The sequence below is a fragment of the Meles meles genome, chromosome 4 (genome assembly GCF_922984935.1).
Source record: "Meles meles chromosome 4, mMelMel3.1 paternal haplotype, whole genome shotgun sequence".
In the NCBI taxonomy this organism is placed as follows: Eukaryota; Metazoa; Chordata; class Mammalia; order Carnivora; family Mustelidae; genus Meles; species Meles meles.
Genome location: NC_060069.1, coordinates 31,938,783 through 31,955,037, shown reverse-complemented (window position 1 = coordinate 31,955,037; position 16,255 = coordinate 31,938,783). Strand labels below are relative to the sequence as shown.

Below are 16,255 nucleotides of genomic sequence, written 5' to 3'. Positions count from 1 at the left end.
ACTCCCACAGACCTGGTTTCTGTCCAGCCCTGTTACTTAGGAGCTGTGTGGCCTTGGGCCAGGGGTCTTGGACATGCTGAGGCATGGAGGGCGTTCCCAGCACAGGGACACTCCTTGGGAGCTGAGTTACAGAGTTTGGTGGCGTGGGGGACATTTAGGGCTCAGTGAAACAACCACTGTGTCTGACCTTATCTAAGAGGCCTAGCACGAGTATCCTTGGCTCACTTTGGAATTTTCAGAACTGCAGCCTTTGGAGTAATGGCACGCAACACAAGGCCTCATATTCATTTTCTTCCTGGAAGTAAACCCCAAACCCAGAAGAGGACGGGGAAGAAACGGGGAGGGCGGGTGGGAAGCCTGGGAGCCCTGCAGTCAGGCAGCTCTGGCCTTGAACCCCAGCACCCTCACCACACAGTTGTGAGTACTCTGAGTCTCCATTTCCTTACTGGGAAGCGGGGTGTCTTCTGGAGGGACACTTCTTGCAGAGTGCCGGATGAAATTGCCAGGGGAATTTTATCGCTTAGAACTAGATATAGGGACTGCCTGGATATCTCAAAAGGTAACTCAGTGACTAAGTCCTTTTTCTAGGAGAAAAGGATGTTTGGATTCTCAGCAGCCACATCTGCTTTTGAACTCTGTGCGGTCTGTGCCGTGGCCTCTCCCCACCCCAGCAGCCCCGTCAACAGCCCCCCTTTTATTCAAACAGAGAAAAGTTGTGTTTGTTGACCACTCTTTTGGGGGTGGGAAAGGAATGTAATGTATGCATAGACTGCCCAGAATTTCCTGTTAGACACCCACTCCAAACCACGGCCCTGGGATGCATTCCAGAGATTGCAGCCCAGTCCTACAAAAGAAGAAAGGGTGCATTCATTTAAATGCCGGCCACTGAGAGGAACTCCCCCACCCTCCTTAAAAAGAAAGGTGTTTAGCTTTCTTCTGTAGTAGCATAGTTGTGAATTCAACTGCATGGTCTTCGCAGGGCTGTAATGTGCTCTGACGTCCCCACGTGTGAAGAAGCACCTTTTCCTTGGGAAACTCCAATGTGTGGTTTTATAGCCTTAACGGCATTGGTGTCCACGTTGATGCTTGGACATGTTTGTTTTGTTTTTAAGATTTTATTTATTTATTTTGACAGAAAGACAGTGAGAGAGGGAACGCAAGCAGGGGAGAGGGAGATGTGGAAGAGGATGTGGGAGAGGGAGAAGCAGGCCTCCCGCCGAGCAGGCAACTCGATGTGGGACTTGATTCCCAGGACCCCAGGATCAGGACCAGAGCAGAAGGCAGATGCCCACCAACGGAGCCACTCAGGCCCCCCCTTGAACATGTTTTTAATGTTCTGTGTGAACACATGATGATACAAATCGGCTGTGGAGTACCTTTCTTGATTCTGCTCTTGTGACGAGGAAGAAGCCAGTTTTGAGGGCAGGTTTTGGCATAGACTTCTTGTGTTGAGTCCATTTTCTCCTAGAAATTCTATTATGCTGGGTCTTTGGCCGTCTGGCCCCTGTGCCAGCATGTAGGCTGGCTTGGCACCATGGAAATTAAACGCAAACCTTCTTAGTTTTCTGTAGCTGCCAAGATGCAGTTTCTTCACTTGGGGAGAAACTTGAATGATTGGGGATGGATTCCCAGTGAGTAGCAAACATTTCCACCTACGTTCCAGCTTCTCTGTGCTTCATCCTGAACCACTCGTTTGATTGTAGGGATGTGTGTGGGGCGATGGAAGTTCCAGGTCAGATCTGAGATAAGGACAGATGGGTGGGGGTGTTCACAAAGGCAGCGACTATGTGAAGCTCTGAATCAATGTAGACCCCAGAGGTTTGCCTGAAGCTAGAGTTCAGAATGGAACCAGAGCCTCCCCACACCTGCAGTCTAAACCAGGTCAGAACACGAGAATTGTTTAAGGGCAGTGATAGGTGGCACGGGCGGCTATCACACTGATAAGAAATGCTGTGTCGAGTCAGGATTTCAATTTCTGGATGCAGAAGGGAACCAGGTAGGTCAGGAAGTCTAAGCGGAGAGTGGTACCCACTCCTGGCCCATGCAGACGCGCTGGTGGTAGATGCACTCGCACCTTCCATCTTTTGGCATAAATACAGTTTGGTAGCTATTTAGACCAGTCCTCTTGATCCCACTGAAGGACCAGACCTCACTGTCTGCCTCAGTGGACTTTCCCCTGGACATTTCATGTTTCTAATTAATTACAATACTTTCTAACCTTATTTCATGTAAGAGTTCCTAGAAAAGTCCTGAGTCCTAGGGTTTATTATTAAGCTTCATATGTGGATCTGCTTTTTATTTGTTTTGTTTCCATCATCATCATCATCATCATGGTCATCATGCAAAGAAACCTTCACTTCTCTTCCAGTCCCATCCATGTTCATACAAAATTTGGGTATTCATCCTTTCTGATGGAGGCATAATACTCTGTAGTATATATGGATCATATCTTCTTTATCCATTCATCTGTTGAAGAGCATCTTGGTTCTTTCCACAGTTTGGCAACTGTGGCCATTGCTGCTATGAACATTGGGGTACAGATGGCCCTTCTTTCACTACATCTGTATCTTTGGGATAAATTGCAATTGCAGGGTCATAGAGTAGCTCTAATTTTAATTTCTTAAGGAATCTCCACACTGTTTTCCAAAGTGGCTGCACCAACTTTATTCTCACCAACAGTGTAAGAGGGTTCCCCTTTGTCCACATCCTCTCCAGCACATGTTTACTGTCTTGTTAATTTTGGCCATTCTAACTCGTGTAAGGTGCTTCCTCCATGTGGTTTTGATTTGAATCTCCCTGATGGCTAATAATGATGAACATTTTTTCATGTGTCTGTTAGCCATTTGTATGTCTTCTTTGGAGAAGTGTCTGTTCATGTCTTCTGCCCATTTTTTGATGTGATTATCTGGTTTTTGGGTGTTGAGTTTGAAGAGGTCTTTATAGGTCTTGGATATCAGCCCTTTGTCTGTAGTGTCATTTGCGAATCTTCTCCCATTCCGTGGGTTGCCTCTTGTTTTGTTGACTGTTTCCTTTGCTGTGCAGAAGCTTCTAATATTGATGAAGTCCCACGAGTTAATTTTCGCTTTTGTTTCCTTTGCCTTTGGAGACATATCTTTTTTTTAAAAAATATTTATTTATTTATTTATTTGGCAGAGAGAGATCACAAGTAGATAGAGAGGCAGGAGAGAGAGAGAGAGGGAAGCAGGCTCCCCGCTGAGCAGAGAGCCCGATGCGGGACTCGATCCCAGGACCCTGAGATCATGACCTGAGCCAAAGGCAGCGGCTTAACCCACTGAGCCATCCAGGCGCCCCTGGAGACATATCTTGAAAGAAGTTGCTGTCGCCAATGTCAAAGAGGTTACTGCCTATGTTCTTCTCTAGGATTTTGATAGATTCCTGCCTCATGTTGAGGTCTTTTATCCATTTCTAGAGAATGGTCGAGTTTTATTCTTCTGTACATAGCTGTCCAATTTTCCCAGCACCATTTATTGAAGAGACTGTCTTCTTTCCACTGTATATGTTTTTAGATTAGTTGACCATAGAGTTGAGGGTCCCTATCTGGGCTCTCTACTCTGTTCCACTATGTGTCTGTTTTTGTGCTAGTACCGTGCTGTCTTGGTGATCACAGCTTTGTAGTAAAGCTTGAAATCAGGCAACATGATGCCCCAGTTTTGTTTTTCTTTTTCAACATTTTCTTAGCAATTCGGAGTCTTTTCTGGTTCCATACAAATTTTAGGATTGTTTGTTCCAGCTCTTTGAAAAATGCTAGTGGAATTTTGATTGGGATGGCATTGAAAGTATAGATTTAAAGTCAACTTTAAAGTAAGAAATTTCTATTCTAGGCTCTTTACCCAAAATGGTCCATATCTCTGCTTTGCAAATACAGCATTCTGGAAATCTTTGATGCAGATCAACAGCCTATATCAGTCAATTTAAAATTTAAATTCAGAGGTTCCAGTTCCAGAGGTCAAACTGACATTTGTGGTACAATCTGCTCATCTACTGCCGATTTCCGTAGAGGCAAATGCAAACTCATCATCTTGGTTTGCAAGGCTGTCATCAACCATTGCCACTCCTCTGATTTCTGAGATACATCGTGCTGTCTCTCACATCAGGCCCTTTACACGTTGCTGTTTCCCCACTTCCCTGCCCCCTCCAGCAATTGTATGCACTGTTAGCCCAGCTCAGAAAGCATTTCTTCTAAGAGATAACTCCTGCCCTCCCCCAAATCTGGACTTTGGGCCCCATCAGTGCCTTGCACTGTTCAGTGTCTCTCGTGCCAGACGTGGGCCACGTGAGGTAGGGACGGTACCTGTGTGGTTCACCAGTGTTTCTACACTGCCTTGCCTGGGAGCTGACATTTTCAAGAATAATCTTTTCCATCACAAATAACATAAACCCAGAGAAACAGGTAATTTATTCTCTTACATAACTGAAAATTCCAGGAGGATCTGGTTTTAATGAAACCAAGTCCCCAGATGGTATTGTCAGAGAACCATCCCTTTCTGTATCTCAAGCTCTTTTTTCCTCCGTTTTGGCTTATGCTCAGGTAGGTGCCTCTCACTTAGTGACAAAGGAGCCACCGGGGGCTCCAGCTTTACATCCTACCCACTTGGCAAACCAGCAGAAAGAGAACATCCTTTCCAAGGGCTGTAGCATGAATGGTGGGGCACTCTGTCCTTGGCCCACGTTGGGTCAAATGCCCAATACTAAGCCAGTCATATGGCTTAGATTGGCCAGGCCTCGGTAATGGATAGAAAGCAATTTGCAGGGAGAAGGCAGTAGGGTTATTAGACCCAGCCAGCCAGCATCTTGAGTCCTTTGAGGACCAAATGAGTACCGAGGATGGGGTTGAAGCTGATGCTGGTCCTGAGCAACTCCATTCATATCCCCTGCTAGCCTGATTCTGAGAGTACCAGACCAGTCCAGGAGCGATTAGCGAAGCAGGCAACTCCTGACCTCCCAAAGCTTCCTGCAGGCACTAGAACTAAGCTTATTTAATGGGAAGAGGCCTGACCCCTCCCTCAGTCCTGGAAGTGAGACCACTTCCACTTTGGGTTGCTTCACCTCCTGGTGCAATGGGAGATCGTAAGTGAACTGCTGCTTTCCCCTCAGGGGATGACGGCCTTCCCAGGGACTCACTCCCACCGCTCTATTTGTGGCTTCTACGTGGTAAGCTGTCATATGGTAGAAATTATAAGTAGCTCACTGGCTCCAGGTTCGGGACTTTTTTTAGCACAGAAGTTCATTTGTTAATTTGTTTGTTAGTTGGTTGTGGGGAAGATGTATGTGATCTGAGGATGAAAATGGGATCTGAGGGGGGTGCTTTTTTCAGAGTTATTTACTGCCCAGCTTGGGTATTGGCTGCTCAGTGTCTCTGAGACATGAATAAATCACTTGTTTACTTGTAGAGAAATGTGCTATCAGCCAAGGAAGAGGCAGGCAGTATTTTTTCTTCCTCTGACTAAATTATTTGAGTGTGGCATGAAAACTAAAGGACCCAGAGTAACAACAGAACAGTTTAACCAATCAGACATTTTTTCAAATTAACTATTTGTTTATTTTCTAGAGGTGAGGCAGGGCAGGGCGGGAAAGGGAGAGAGAAAATCCCAAGCAGGCCCCAGGCCCAGCAGAGAGCCCAGCACCGGGCTCCATCTCACAGCCCTGAGATCATGACCTGAGTCTAAATCAAGAGTCGGACGGACACTCAACTGACTGAGCCACTCAGGCACCCCCCGCCCAATTCTTTATATTAAATAAGAATTTATTGTAGTGTTTTTCTCTCCATTTGGCATGTTCCCTCCTTGATCTGACCTGATCTGTCTAGACTGTGTTCAGCATGGCACATGGAAAGAGCACACACTTTGGGAACAGGCCCTCTTGGGTTCAGATCCCAGCATACGAATTCCTGGTTGTATCCCTTCAGCGGTAAGATGGAAGCAGTCATGCTCATCTCCTTGGGTAGCTGTGCGGGTTCCATGAAGTGAGGGTTGTAAAGCAGTGGAATAAAGAGGGCCGGTCCTCAGTAAACAGTCATTATCACGTTCCACACCCCCCCCCACCGCCCCCCTTCCCCCCCGCTCTGCTGCTTGGGAGGCCTCTGTCCCTGGAGGTCCCTGTGGCCTGGCTTGGCCTGCCATCGGGTGCCCCAAGTGAGAAGACTGGTGCCTGTGGCATGCGCCCAGGCATTCTCAAGGAAGATAAAACGGCCAGTGTTTCCAGGGGGTTACGGTTCTGAAGCACATAGTTAATAAATGGGGATCTTAAACTTACTGAGCCACTTGCCCAAGCCCAGGCTGAGGCCATCCATGCCTGTGGAGTTGCTGGCAAGAAGTTTTTCAGCCTTTTTTCATGTTGGTTTTGCTGCTGGCAGAAGAGTACGCCAAGACTTTAGCAGAAGTTTTGTGATCTCTTGAGAGGGAAGGTGCTGTACAAATGACTCAAGTACACAGAGGAATCAGGCCAAAACTGCTTTTTGGGAGAGATAAACTCCAACAGTTATTATGTGGACTCAGTGATTTCCTGCATTGGTAATTTCCCCCATTAACCCAAGCACAAGCCCTTTGTGGCCTCTGCTCAGTACTGTTGACCCACCCAGACATGGTATGTGGTGGGACAGCCCTGGCTGCATTCCCAGGCACTGCTCCTGGCCCTCCAGGTTGTCAGTCTCCTCCCCAGATGTGTTTTTCATTTTATACTAATTTTTGGCCTTTTATTTTTGACTTGTGGCAGCTCGTCTTGAGGCCTGAATAACAGAAAGGATAGCATCAATCCCTCGGGAGGCTGAGTCCAGGACTGGCCAGGAAATGAGTCCATGGCACAGGACTGCCCCAGGTTTCAGGAAGATGGGCTTTGCCCTGGCCAGCCCTGCTCTTGCTGGACCATGTGCTCTCCATCCCACATCTGCTGTTTATGTTGAAGTGTCATGGAGGACTCCAGGCCTCCCATCCATTTCTTGACAAACGGCAGAATTTAAGAAGGGGCCTGCTGTATGCCCTTACACACCTTATCTCTTGATGAAGTTAGTTAGACTAGTTTCAGAGTAATTCTTTCTTGGTACCCTTCTCAGAGTGTCAAGTCTGATTTTGCTTGAAAGGATCTTTATTTTGAAGTGGTGCTCAGTCCTGGGTCTGCTGGGTTCAGGAATGCAGATGGTGCCTGACCCTGATGATGGGTCAGTTAATGAGCAAGCAGCCCCCACTGGGCTGAGGTCAGAGGGATTCTGTCCAGCCAGTAGGATTGGACTCCATCAACCATCTGGCCCTCTAGGAATCACACGTTGAATAACAGTCCTTCAGAGTAACTTCTAGGGCCCCTCATCTTCTTGTGCTGAGTAGGTCTCCTGGTATGGGGGCCCCCGGGGGCGGGGCAGCTGCACATTCAGGTTTTCCCGTTGCATGACAACTAGGAGTATGTGCTGCAGTTGGCCACAGTGTGTTGTTTCTCTTTCCAGCATCCCAGTGCAACGTCAGCTTAAAGAAGCAGAGGAGCCGCGGCATCCTTAGCTCCTTCCTCTGCTGCTTCCGTGACTACAATGTGGAGGCGCCGCCCAACAACAGCCCCAGTGTGCTTCCGCCCCTGGTGGAGGAGAACGGTGGGCTTCAGAAGGTCAGTGTGGACACGAACCGTGCACTCAGCAGAGCCTCTGCGGCTGCGTATCTGTCCCACCCTTTGTGAATATCCTGAGTAAGGGTCTCTGATAGTTACGTGTGCAGCCATTAACTGAAAGATCTGAACTGACCAAAAAGGTCAGCTTCTTTGTCAGGATATCTCAGTCATTCCCATTTAGCAACTGAAGCACATGCTTGGTGACAGTTATAAGAATCACTTCACATTTTTCTAACATTCTGTCCTGGGTGGTTGGCTGCATGAAACAGAAAGCTAAAGAACCAGTAGCAGAGAAAGGCACGGAAGACAAGCAGAGAAACAGAGGCATCCCAAAACTGATAATAAGTATAAAGGGATTTAACTACTTTGTCTAATGTATTTGTTATATATTCTTTAAATCCATCAGATATAAAATTTTAAGTCAGATTTTCATAATATGTTAAAAAAAAAAAAACAACTAAACTCTACCCACATGCTGCCTAACAGACATACTCTAAGCAAAGTGACTCAGAGCAGCTAAAAGTAAAAGGATGAGCAAGAAGATGTCACATAAATATATAAGCAAGAAGAAAGCAGGGATTGCAACAGTTATTCAGTCAAATAGAATTTCAGGTAACAATCACTGAAAGGCAAAGACGATTATTCACTGTGAAGATAGTTGAGATTGAGGACACAAAACCCATAAAACTTTATGTCCCAAATAGTGTGAGCGAAGGACCTGAGCAAGCATTTCACAAAATAAGAAATACAGTTGGTCAGTAAACAGGAAAAGTGTTCAGTATGGTTAGTAATCAAAGAAGTGCGAACTAAAACAGTGAGCTAGCCTTTTCCATCTGTCAAATTATTAAAGATATTTATAAAGATACTGTTTGGTTTGGATGAGGGGTAGCCACAGAGAAGGTAGAAGATGTAAATGGGTTGTTAGTAGCCATTTAATCGATTACACCTTTCTGGAGGGAAATTTGACAATGTAATCATAAAACCTTAGCAGTTATTTATTGACATAATTATAGATGTGCAAAGATTGAACTATAGGATACTGTCCAGCGTAGGTTATAAGATTGCAAAATTGTGAGCAACCTGATGATCAACGATAGACAGTAAGACCCCACAGAATAACCACACAGTCAAGTAGTTGGCAGCTATTAGAAATGATGTCTCATAAATATTACTGACATAGGGAAATCTTCACCTGTGTCACTTAGGAGATAAAAAACTTGTAGGTGAGTATATTTATAAGTATATTAGGGGATAAAATGTAGTAGGTGAGTATATTTATAAGTACACATGTAGTCACATACACACACACACAGGCATTTATAAGACTGGAATGATATATGCCAAAATATGAAGATTATCTCAGGCTGATGGGATTGTATATAGGCTGTTCTCCCCTCTTCCGTGCTCTGCTTCTTTCTCTTTTTTCTTTTGGCTTTTCCTAATTTTCACAAAATAAGCTTAAATTACTTTTGGGATTAGAAAATACATTATTTCAAAAGCATATATGAATGTAAGGAAAAGGATTCTGGGAAGGACAACCTGAGCACGTGGCTCTGACCATTTAAATTTCTCTCTCTTGATAAACCCAGGTGAGCCTGCTGGTGGAACCTGGAAAGTGTGTTAAGGCCTCTAGTTTTCCCAACATCACCAGGGGAAAGAGCAGGCACAAGATTCATCCTCTCTGGTCCTCAGTGAGAAACAGGGACCTACCAACAGAGGAAAATGCTTGCTTGCCTTGGAGTTCTGGAACAGAGACTTGAAGCAAATAGTCCTTTGAGGTCCCCCAGCCAGCAAGAGCTTTGGATCTCCTTGGAAAGGGCCTTTACTCCCCACTTACTGTGTGTGGTCCTTGGAGGGGCTATACGGATGAGTTGAGTTGCTTTTACTTCTTGGGCCCTACAGGAGCCCATTACTACAGGGACTTTTTTCCTCTCTTGTGGTTTCTCAATTTGGGCTCTGCTGGACCGTGAAAACATTGCTCCTTGTAGGGCCTGGCACTGCTCCCTCATTTGCCACTGCTGAGAAGGTCCAAGTTGAAAAGCTAGCATATGAGGCTCCCACTGAGGTAGAACTAGTGGAACAGATAGAAGAGAACTTTTTGAAGATTTATTTATTTGAGAGAGAGACAGGAGGGGCAGAGAGAGAAGGGGAAGCAGACTCCCCAGTGAATGTGGAGCCCAACACGGTTTGATCCCAGGACCCAGAGATCATGATCTGAGCTAAAGTCACATGCCCAACCAACTGAGCCTCCCAGGCTCCCTGAAGAGAACTTAAGTAGACAACTCAGGAAATGATATTTCAAGAAATGAATTTTAAGTACAAAAGTAACTTTTAGAATTTAAAAAAGAAATCCAATGATTTCTAAATATAAAATTTCAGTAAACAAACTGAGAAAAAGGAGACTGAGGATGGTCACTGCTGAAAACTGAATTAATGTTCTAGAAGAACAAGTGGAAAAAATATCTTAGAGTTCAGACCAGGGACACAGAGATGATTATTGTGAGCCAGGAAGAGGCATCTAGGAGACCTAACAGCAAGTAATAGGAGTTCCAGAAAGAGAAACAGTAATAGAAGAAATTTTTCTTGAGCTGGGAAAAAAAGCCTCAAATGTGTACATTATAAGGGCTAGCCAAGTCTGCAGCAGAATGCGGGAAGCAAGTCGAGGAGCACATGCCTGTGCTGTTGAAGTTCTGAAATTTCAGTGTAAAGAGAAAATCTTGCAAGCTACCAGAACAAGATATTTTCAAAAGAAAATATTTTCAAAAGAAAAAGAATTATACTAGTACCAGACTTCTCATCAATAATATTGAAAGCCAGAAGACTGAAATATTGAAAGCCAGAGAGAAAAATTTACAGGTTCCTGGGAGAGAATTCCAGACCAAAAATTCTATATGTAGCCAAGATTCCATTTCTCAAAGCAAAGGAAGTACATTTTCAGACATGTAATGATTCAGAGAGAGGATAAAAAAAAATCTGGGTGAGATTGATCTTCTGTTATGATATAATTATAGAAAATGTAGGAATAAATATATCAGGAATAGAACTGTAACAAGCAGCACAGTTAGAAAATAGATCCTCATTAGAGCCCCGTGTCAAGCTCTGTGGTGAGCATGGAGCCTGCTTGGGATCCTCTCTCTCCCTCTCCCCCTGCTTGCTTACTTGCTCTCTCTCTCTCTCTCTGTCTCTCTCAAACACACACACACACACACACACACACACACACACACACACACACACACACACATCTTTTTTTAAAAAGAAAGAAAGAAAAACAGATCCTCAAAATGCACAAGGACTGAGAGGAGAAACGGGCAGAAATGTGAACAAGCCATCAAAATTAAGAAAAGGAAAAAACGAACAAACAACATAAACAGTAAACTTAACATAAGAGTAGGCATGAAACCTAGTTCAGTGAACCAAATTCTCCTGGCAAAAGACCGAGACTGTATCAGATTGGCTTGACAAATTCATCTGTATGCTGTTTCCAAGAATAGACCTGTATCAGATAGGAACAGTTTTGGCAGCAAGTAAAAGAAAACTGACAAATAACAGCTTAAACAAATAGGGGATTATTTTTTCACATAAAAGGCCTGAGTCTGGCAGTTGCTGGGGTCAGTTTAGGGGCCTGATGATGCCATCAAAGGGACCCAGGTTCTGTTCTTTTCTTCTGTCTCTCCATTTTTCCACTCCACCATCCTTGGCGGGTTTGCCTTGTCCTCACACTTGTTTTTATTTCAAAGTGGCCAGCTTCACACAGCATATCCACATTGAAGGGAAGAAGAGAGGGAGGAGTAGCACTCCCCATGCCTGTCCCTCTTGTAGAAAGTAAATGCTTTCACAGAAAACCCCAGGGAACTTCTACGTAGGCTGATTGGCTAGAACTTTGTCACATGGCTACCCTCCAGCCACAGGGGAGGCCCAAAACGGGAAGGATTTAGATTGGCTTATTCTGCCCTCAACAGAATCAGAGCTCTTCCACAAAGGAGAAAGGAGGAGTGACTGCTGAGTAGATGTACTAGTCAGTGTGGGTTCAGTTTTGCTGTAGTAACAACCCCCAGACCTCAGAGGCTTAAAACCACAAAGTGTATTTTTCACTCATGCGCATGTTTAGCATGGAGTAGGGGGGCCCTCTCTGTGGCACTTGTCCAGGAGATAGAGAATGTGAGCCACATATGTTATTCACATTTTTCTAGTAGCCTCATTTTAAAACTTTTTTTAAAAAGGTGAACTCAAGTTTAATCATATATTTTATTTAACCAGAGCTATCCAGAATATTATTTCAACCTGTAATCAATGGAAAAAAAGGATCAGTGAGATAAAATTTATATTCTTTTATCTTACTAATTCTTAAAAATCTGATGTCTATATATTTTATACGTATAGCATGTCTTCCTTTGTACTAGCTACCTTACATCGGCTCAGTAACCATCGGTGACCTGTAGCTACCATTATCAGATTACCTAACCCACCTTCTCCTCATTCATGGACTAGGCTGGGGAAGGCCCTATCTCTTCGCTTCTGTCACAGCAGGGAAAAGGGAATGTGGTGAATCACACTGATTCTGAAAGTTTTCACTCAAGAGTAACTTACGTCTTATTGGCCAAAGCGATTGATGCAACTACCCCTAACTTCAGGGAGCAGGGAAAGTGCAATCCTACCATGTGCCCGGAAGGAAAACTGGAATCATTTGGATAATAGTGCTGATTGCTGTTATAGGAGGTGGCTACTATTTGTGACATCTAATAGTGATTTTTAAAAGGTGGAAAATAGATGGGCAAAATGTAAAAAGCAAGGCGCCGGGTGGCTCAGTGAGTTAAAGCCTCTGCTTTCAGCTCAGGTCATGATCCCAGGGTCCTGGGATCAAGCCCCGCATCGGGCTCTCTGCTCAGGGGGGAGCCTGCTTCTCCCTCTCTCTCTGCCTGCCTCTCTGCCTACTTGTGATCTCTCTGTCAAATAAATAAATAAAATCTTTTTTTAAAAATGTAAAAAGCAAATCAAATAAAAAAGAAAGCAAAGGTAGCAATATTATATTCAGTCAAAACAAAATTCAAGGCCAAAAAACATGAAACAGGAGAAAGAAGGACATTTTCTCATGATAATAAGTCTGATACGTGAAGTGTGTACTAGCCATAAGCTTTTATATACTAATCAAGAGTACAGACAAATATATAGAAGACCGTTTAAACACGATAAAAACTATCTTCTAAAAATATTGAGCCCCTGGGTGGCTCAGTCAGTGGAGTGTATGACTCTTAATCTTGGGGTTGTAGGTTTGAGCCTCATGTTAGGGTGGAGATTACTTAAAATCATTAAGGGGTGCCTGGGTGGCTCAGTCAGTTAGGTGTCTGTCTTCAGCTCAGGTCATGATGCCAGGGTCCTGGGATCAAGCCCCACATTGGACTCCCTGCTCAGGCAGAGCCTGCTTCTCCCTCTCCCATTCCCCCTGCTTGTGCTCACACTCTCTCTCTCTCTCTTTCTCTCTCTCTCTGTTAAATAAATAAATAAATAAAAATCCTAAAAAAAAAAAAAAAAATACAGCGAACTACATATGAAATTCTTCGGCAGTTCCTGGCTAATGCAATATGACAAGAAACCGAGGGGGTGCCTGAGTGGCTGAGTCCTTAAGTGTCTGCCTTCGGCTCAGGTCATGATCCCAGGGTCCTGGGATCAAGCCCTGCATCAGGCTCCCTGCTCAGTGGAAAGTCTGCTTCTCTCTCTCCCACTCCCCCTGCTTGTATTCCCCCTCTCGTGCTCTCTCTCTCTGCCAAATAAATAAATAAAATTAAAAAAAAAAATAAATGAAACACTTGGTGTAAATGTAAAAAAATTGGAAATTAGTTTTATTTCCATATGACATGATTATTTGTATAGAAAACCCAAATACTTCAAAAATAGAATCATTAAAAGGTTTTACTATGGTCCTCTTATATATGGAAAAATCTGCCATGTTTCTAGATAAGATTTAAATATATATAGAAGAAATGATATCTAAGAATAGGTGAGAAAATTTGGGGGGAAAATAATGAAAAATAACTTGCTTTAGCAGATGAAGCCTTATTACATTGGCACAGAAAAATACATTAGTGGAATTTATGTGGTGAGATTCTACTATAAACCCTCTTACGGCCCCAGATTCTAATATGTTCCCCCAGTGTGCTTTCCTCATACTGTCTCCCCCAATTTAAAAATCATTTTAGAGAATCTTTCGAGAATCACCATTAGCAAAAGGACCATGGTTGGTACCCTAGGTATGTAGGGGATAAAAGAGATGACTCACTGCTGTCATAGTAAAAGCTCTATTTAAAATTAGTATTTGCCGGGGCACCTGGCTGGCTCAGCTCAGTCAGGCTGATCTTGGGGTTGTGAGTTTGAGCCCCAGGTTGGGTGTAGAGATTACTTAAAAATAAAATCTTTTTAAAAATAAATAAATAAAAATAGTATTTGCCTCGATGAAATGCCATGAGACATGGGTGGTGCAGCCCCAACAGGTTTTCTGGAGTGGCTGGCTGTATACAGGGCAGAATAAAGGCGTTTGAAGGCAGTTCCTCCGGCAGAGCTGAGCTGGACTCAGTGTTCCTTCATAGACTTCCTTCACTTAATATTTATCAAAATGGCTGTTTAAAGAATAGAATTAACTCTGAGTAATGCATCATTTGCATTAACACTTGACTATTCAGTCTATAAGACCAGACCCCACAGAACGAACCAGGGTCGAAGTGGGGAAGCCAAGGACCCTCCGCCCTCCCTCACACTCACCTTGGTCTGGAACACAGAGCCCAGGCCATAAGTTGTGGAACCAGATTCTAGGCCCGACTCTACTGCTGGCCTCCAGCTCTCCCTGCCTCTCAGAACTCAGCAGGCCAGAGGCAGAGGGAAGGTTGTGGGTGGAATGCTGTGGGTGGCCCCGAGGGTTCTGTCCACCCTCCATATTCGCTTGAGCCTGGAGAAATGCTTCCACAGCAGTGGCTGTCGCCACCATCATAGTTACAGCCTGGACCTGCAGGCCAGTTGCCCAAGATAAACAGGTCCAAGGCCCTGGCCAGAGGCAAGAAGAAGTCAGCATCCAAAGGACCCCAGTGGCCAGGACCATGGAGGACTTTGTCAGGCAGAGGGCAGAGTAAAGGGATAGCAGGACACACGAATGTATACATACCCCATCACACATGCACACATACATGCAAACTTCCAGGGTGATTTTCCTGCCCCAAATATGTGCCAGAGGAGCATCTTTGGTCCTAGCCCTTCAGATGTTTGTTACTTCAGCTCTCCCTTCACTGATGCACTCGTCTTGTCTGGAGATGCACCTGTGCGGAGGGGCTGTTTGCAGCCCCACTGCTGCAGCGCTTCTCACTTGGAGATGATTCCCCTCCTTAGGGCACACTTGATAATGTCTGGAGACATTTTCGATTGTCACTCCTGGGCATTGTACTGGCATCCAGTGGGCAGAGGCCAGGGATGCTGTGGAGCATCCTACAGCACTCAGGACAGCACCCCCAGCAGAGTTACCAGGCCCAGAACATTGGCAGCCCCAGGGTTGAGAAACCCTTCTCCGGAGTGGCCCAGCGGGCCTCTGAGCTTCTGGTTAAAGTCTCCCCACCAAGAGCAGGTGTTGGGAGTAACATTACTTAAGAGCTTCGGAAATGAACTTCTCTGCAAAAGTCCTTAAAAACTAGGATTGGATTTGATTGCGCCGTCCTGTTGGAGAGCAGCACAGCCCGGCCTTGAATAATGGCAGAAGGGGTTTAGAACCTGAAGACAAGTCCCAAGTGTCCTGAAAAAGGAAAGAGCATCAAGGTGGCCTTGAGAAGGAACAGTAGTTGCTCTCACACTGCAGAGGTGGTAACTAGGGCTACAGATAATCAGGAAGTTGCTAAATGGCACTTAGAGTCAGAGCAGAGCTCAGAAAGGTACCAGCCAGCTGTCGACAGTCAGGTTTGACCCCTTCCCGTGAGAGCCTTGTCGCCAGCGAGCCCCTCAGTAAAGATGAACATACTGTTCACAAATCCTTCGGTGTCGGAGACTGGAAACAGTGTCTCCCCACGAGGAACTGCGATGCTGCTCTTCATTGCCTCCTGTCACACCATCTAAAAAAGAAGAAACGCAGAAACCGGAAATGCTCAATGGAGATAACGGAGAGAATATGTTATTTTACTAGCATTTCGTAATGATGCTCAAATGAAATGTTTCCATCAACCAGCTTTGGAATGGCTGGCATTCGAAGGCTGAGGAATGGGTGAGGCCCCACCTTGGGGCCTGCATTTTCTTAACACTCCCTGTGAGTACAGGTTTTGTTCCCCTTAAAGGGAACACTGTCTCCACACCTGTGGCCTCAGGGGCAACCTCTTGAGCTTTGCCTTGTCCCCTCTGCCCAGTCCTCGTCTAGAAGAAAACCAGGAGAGGCCAGGGGCTTCCTCCTAACCTGATAAACTAGCCTTTCTTTCCCTACATATTGTATTGACTTGAGGCTTAGTCTTCTTAGGGAAAAACTTGCTTAAAAGAAGAAATAAGCCAGTTATTAGAGGGATTAATGGATCAAAGTAATATATGGGCTTTTGTTTTTATTTTTCAATTAAGGATTAAATTCCTGGGAGTAAGGGAGGCACCATTTAAATAAACAAGATTAATGAGCCTCAGGAACCCAGCCTTG

At 44.8% G+C, this 16,255-nt stretch overlaps 1 protein-coding gene across 5 annotated transcripts in view; it reads left to right on the top strand.

Moving 5' to 3' along the window:
- CTDSPL (CTD small phosphatase like) overlaps nt 1-16,255 on the top strand; it is a 115,881-nt gene that overhangs the window by 73,680 nt on the left and 25,946 nt on the right. For all 5 annotated transcript variants that reach the window (XM_046002818.1, XM_046002815.1, XM_046002813.1 and 2 more), the window contains exon 2: nt 7,454-7,608. In XM_046002818.1, the coding sequence (XP_045858774.1) occupies nt 7,454-7,608 (155 nt within the window). The remainder of the gene's footprint in view (nt 1-7,453; nt 7,609-16,255) is intronic.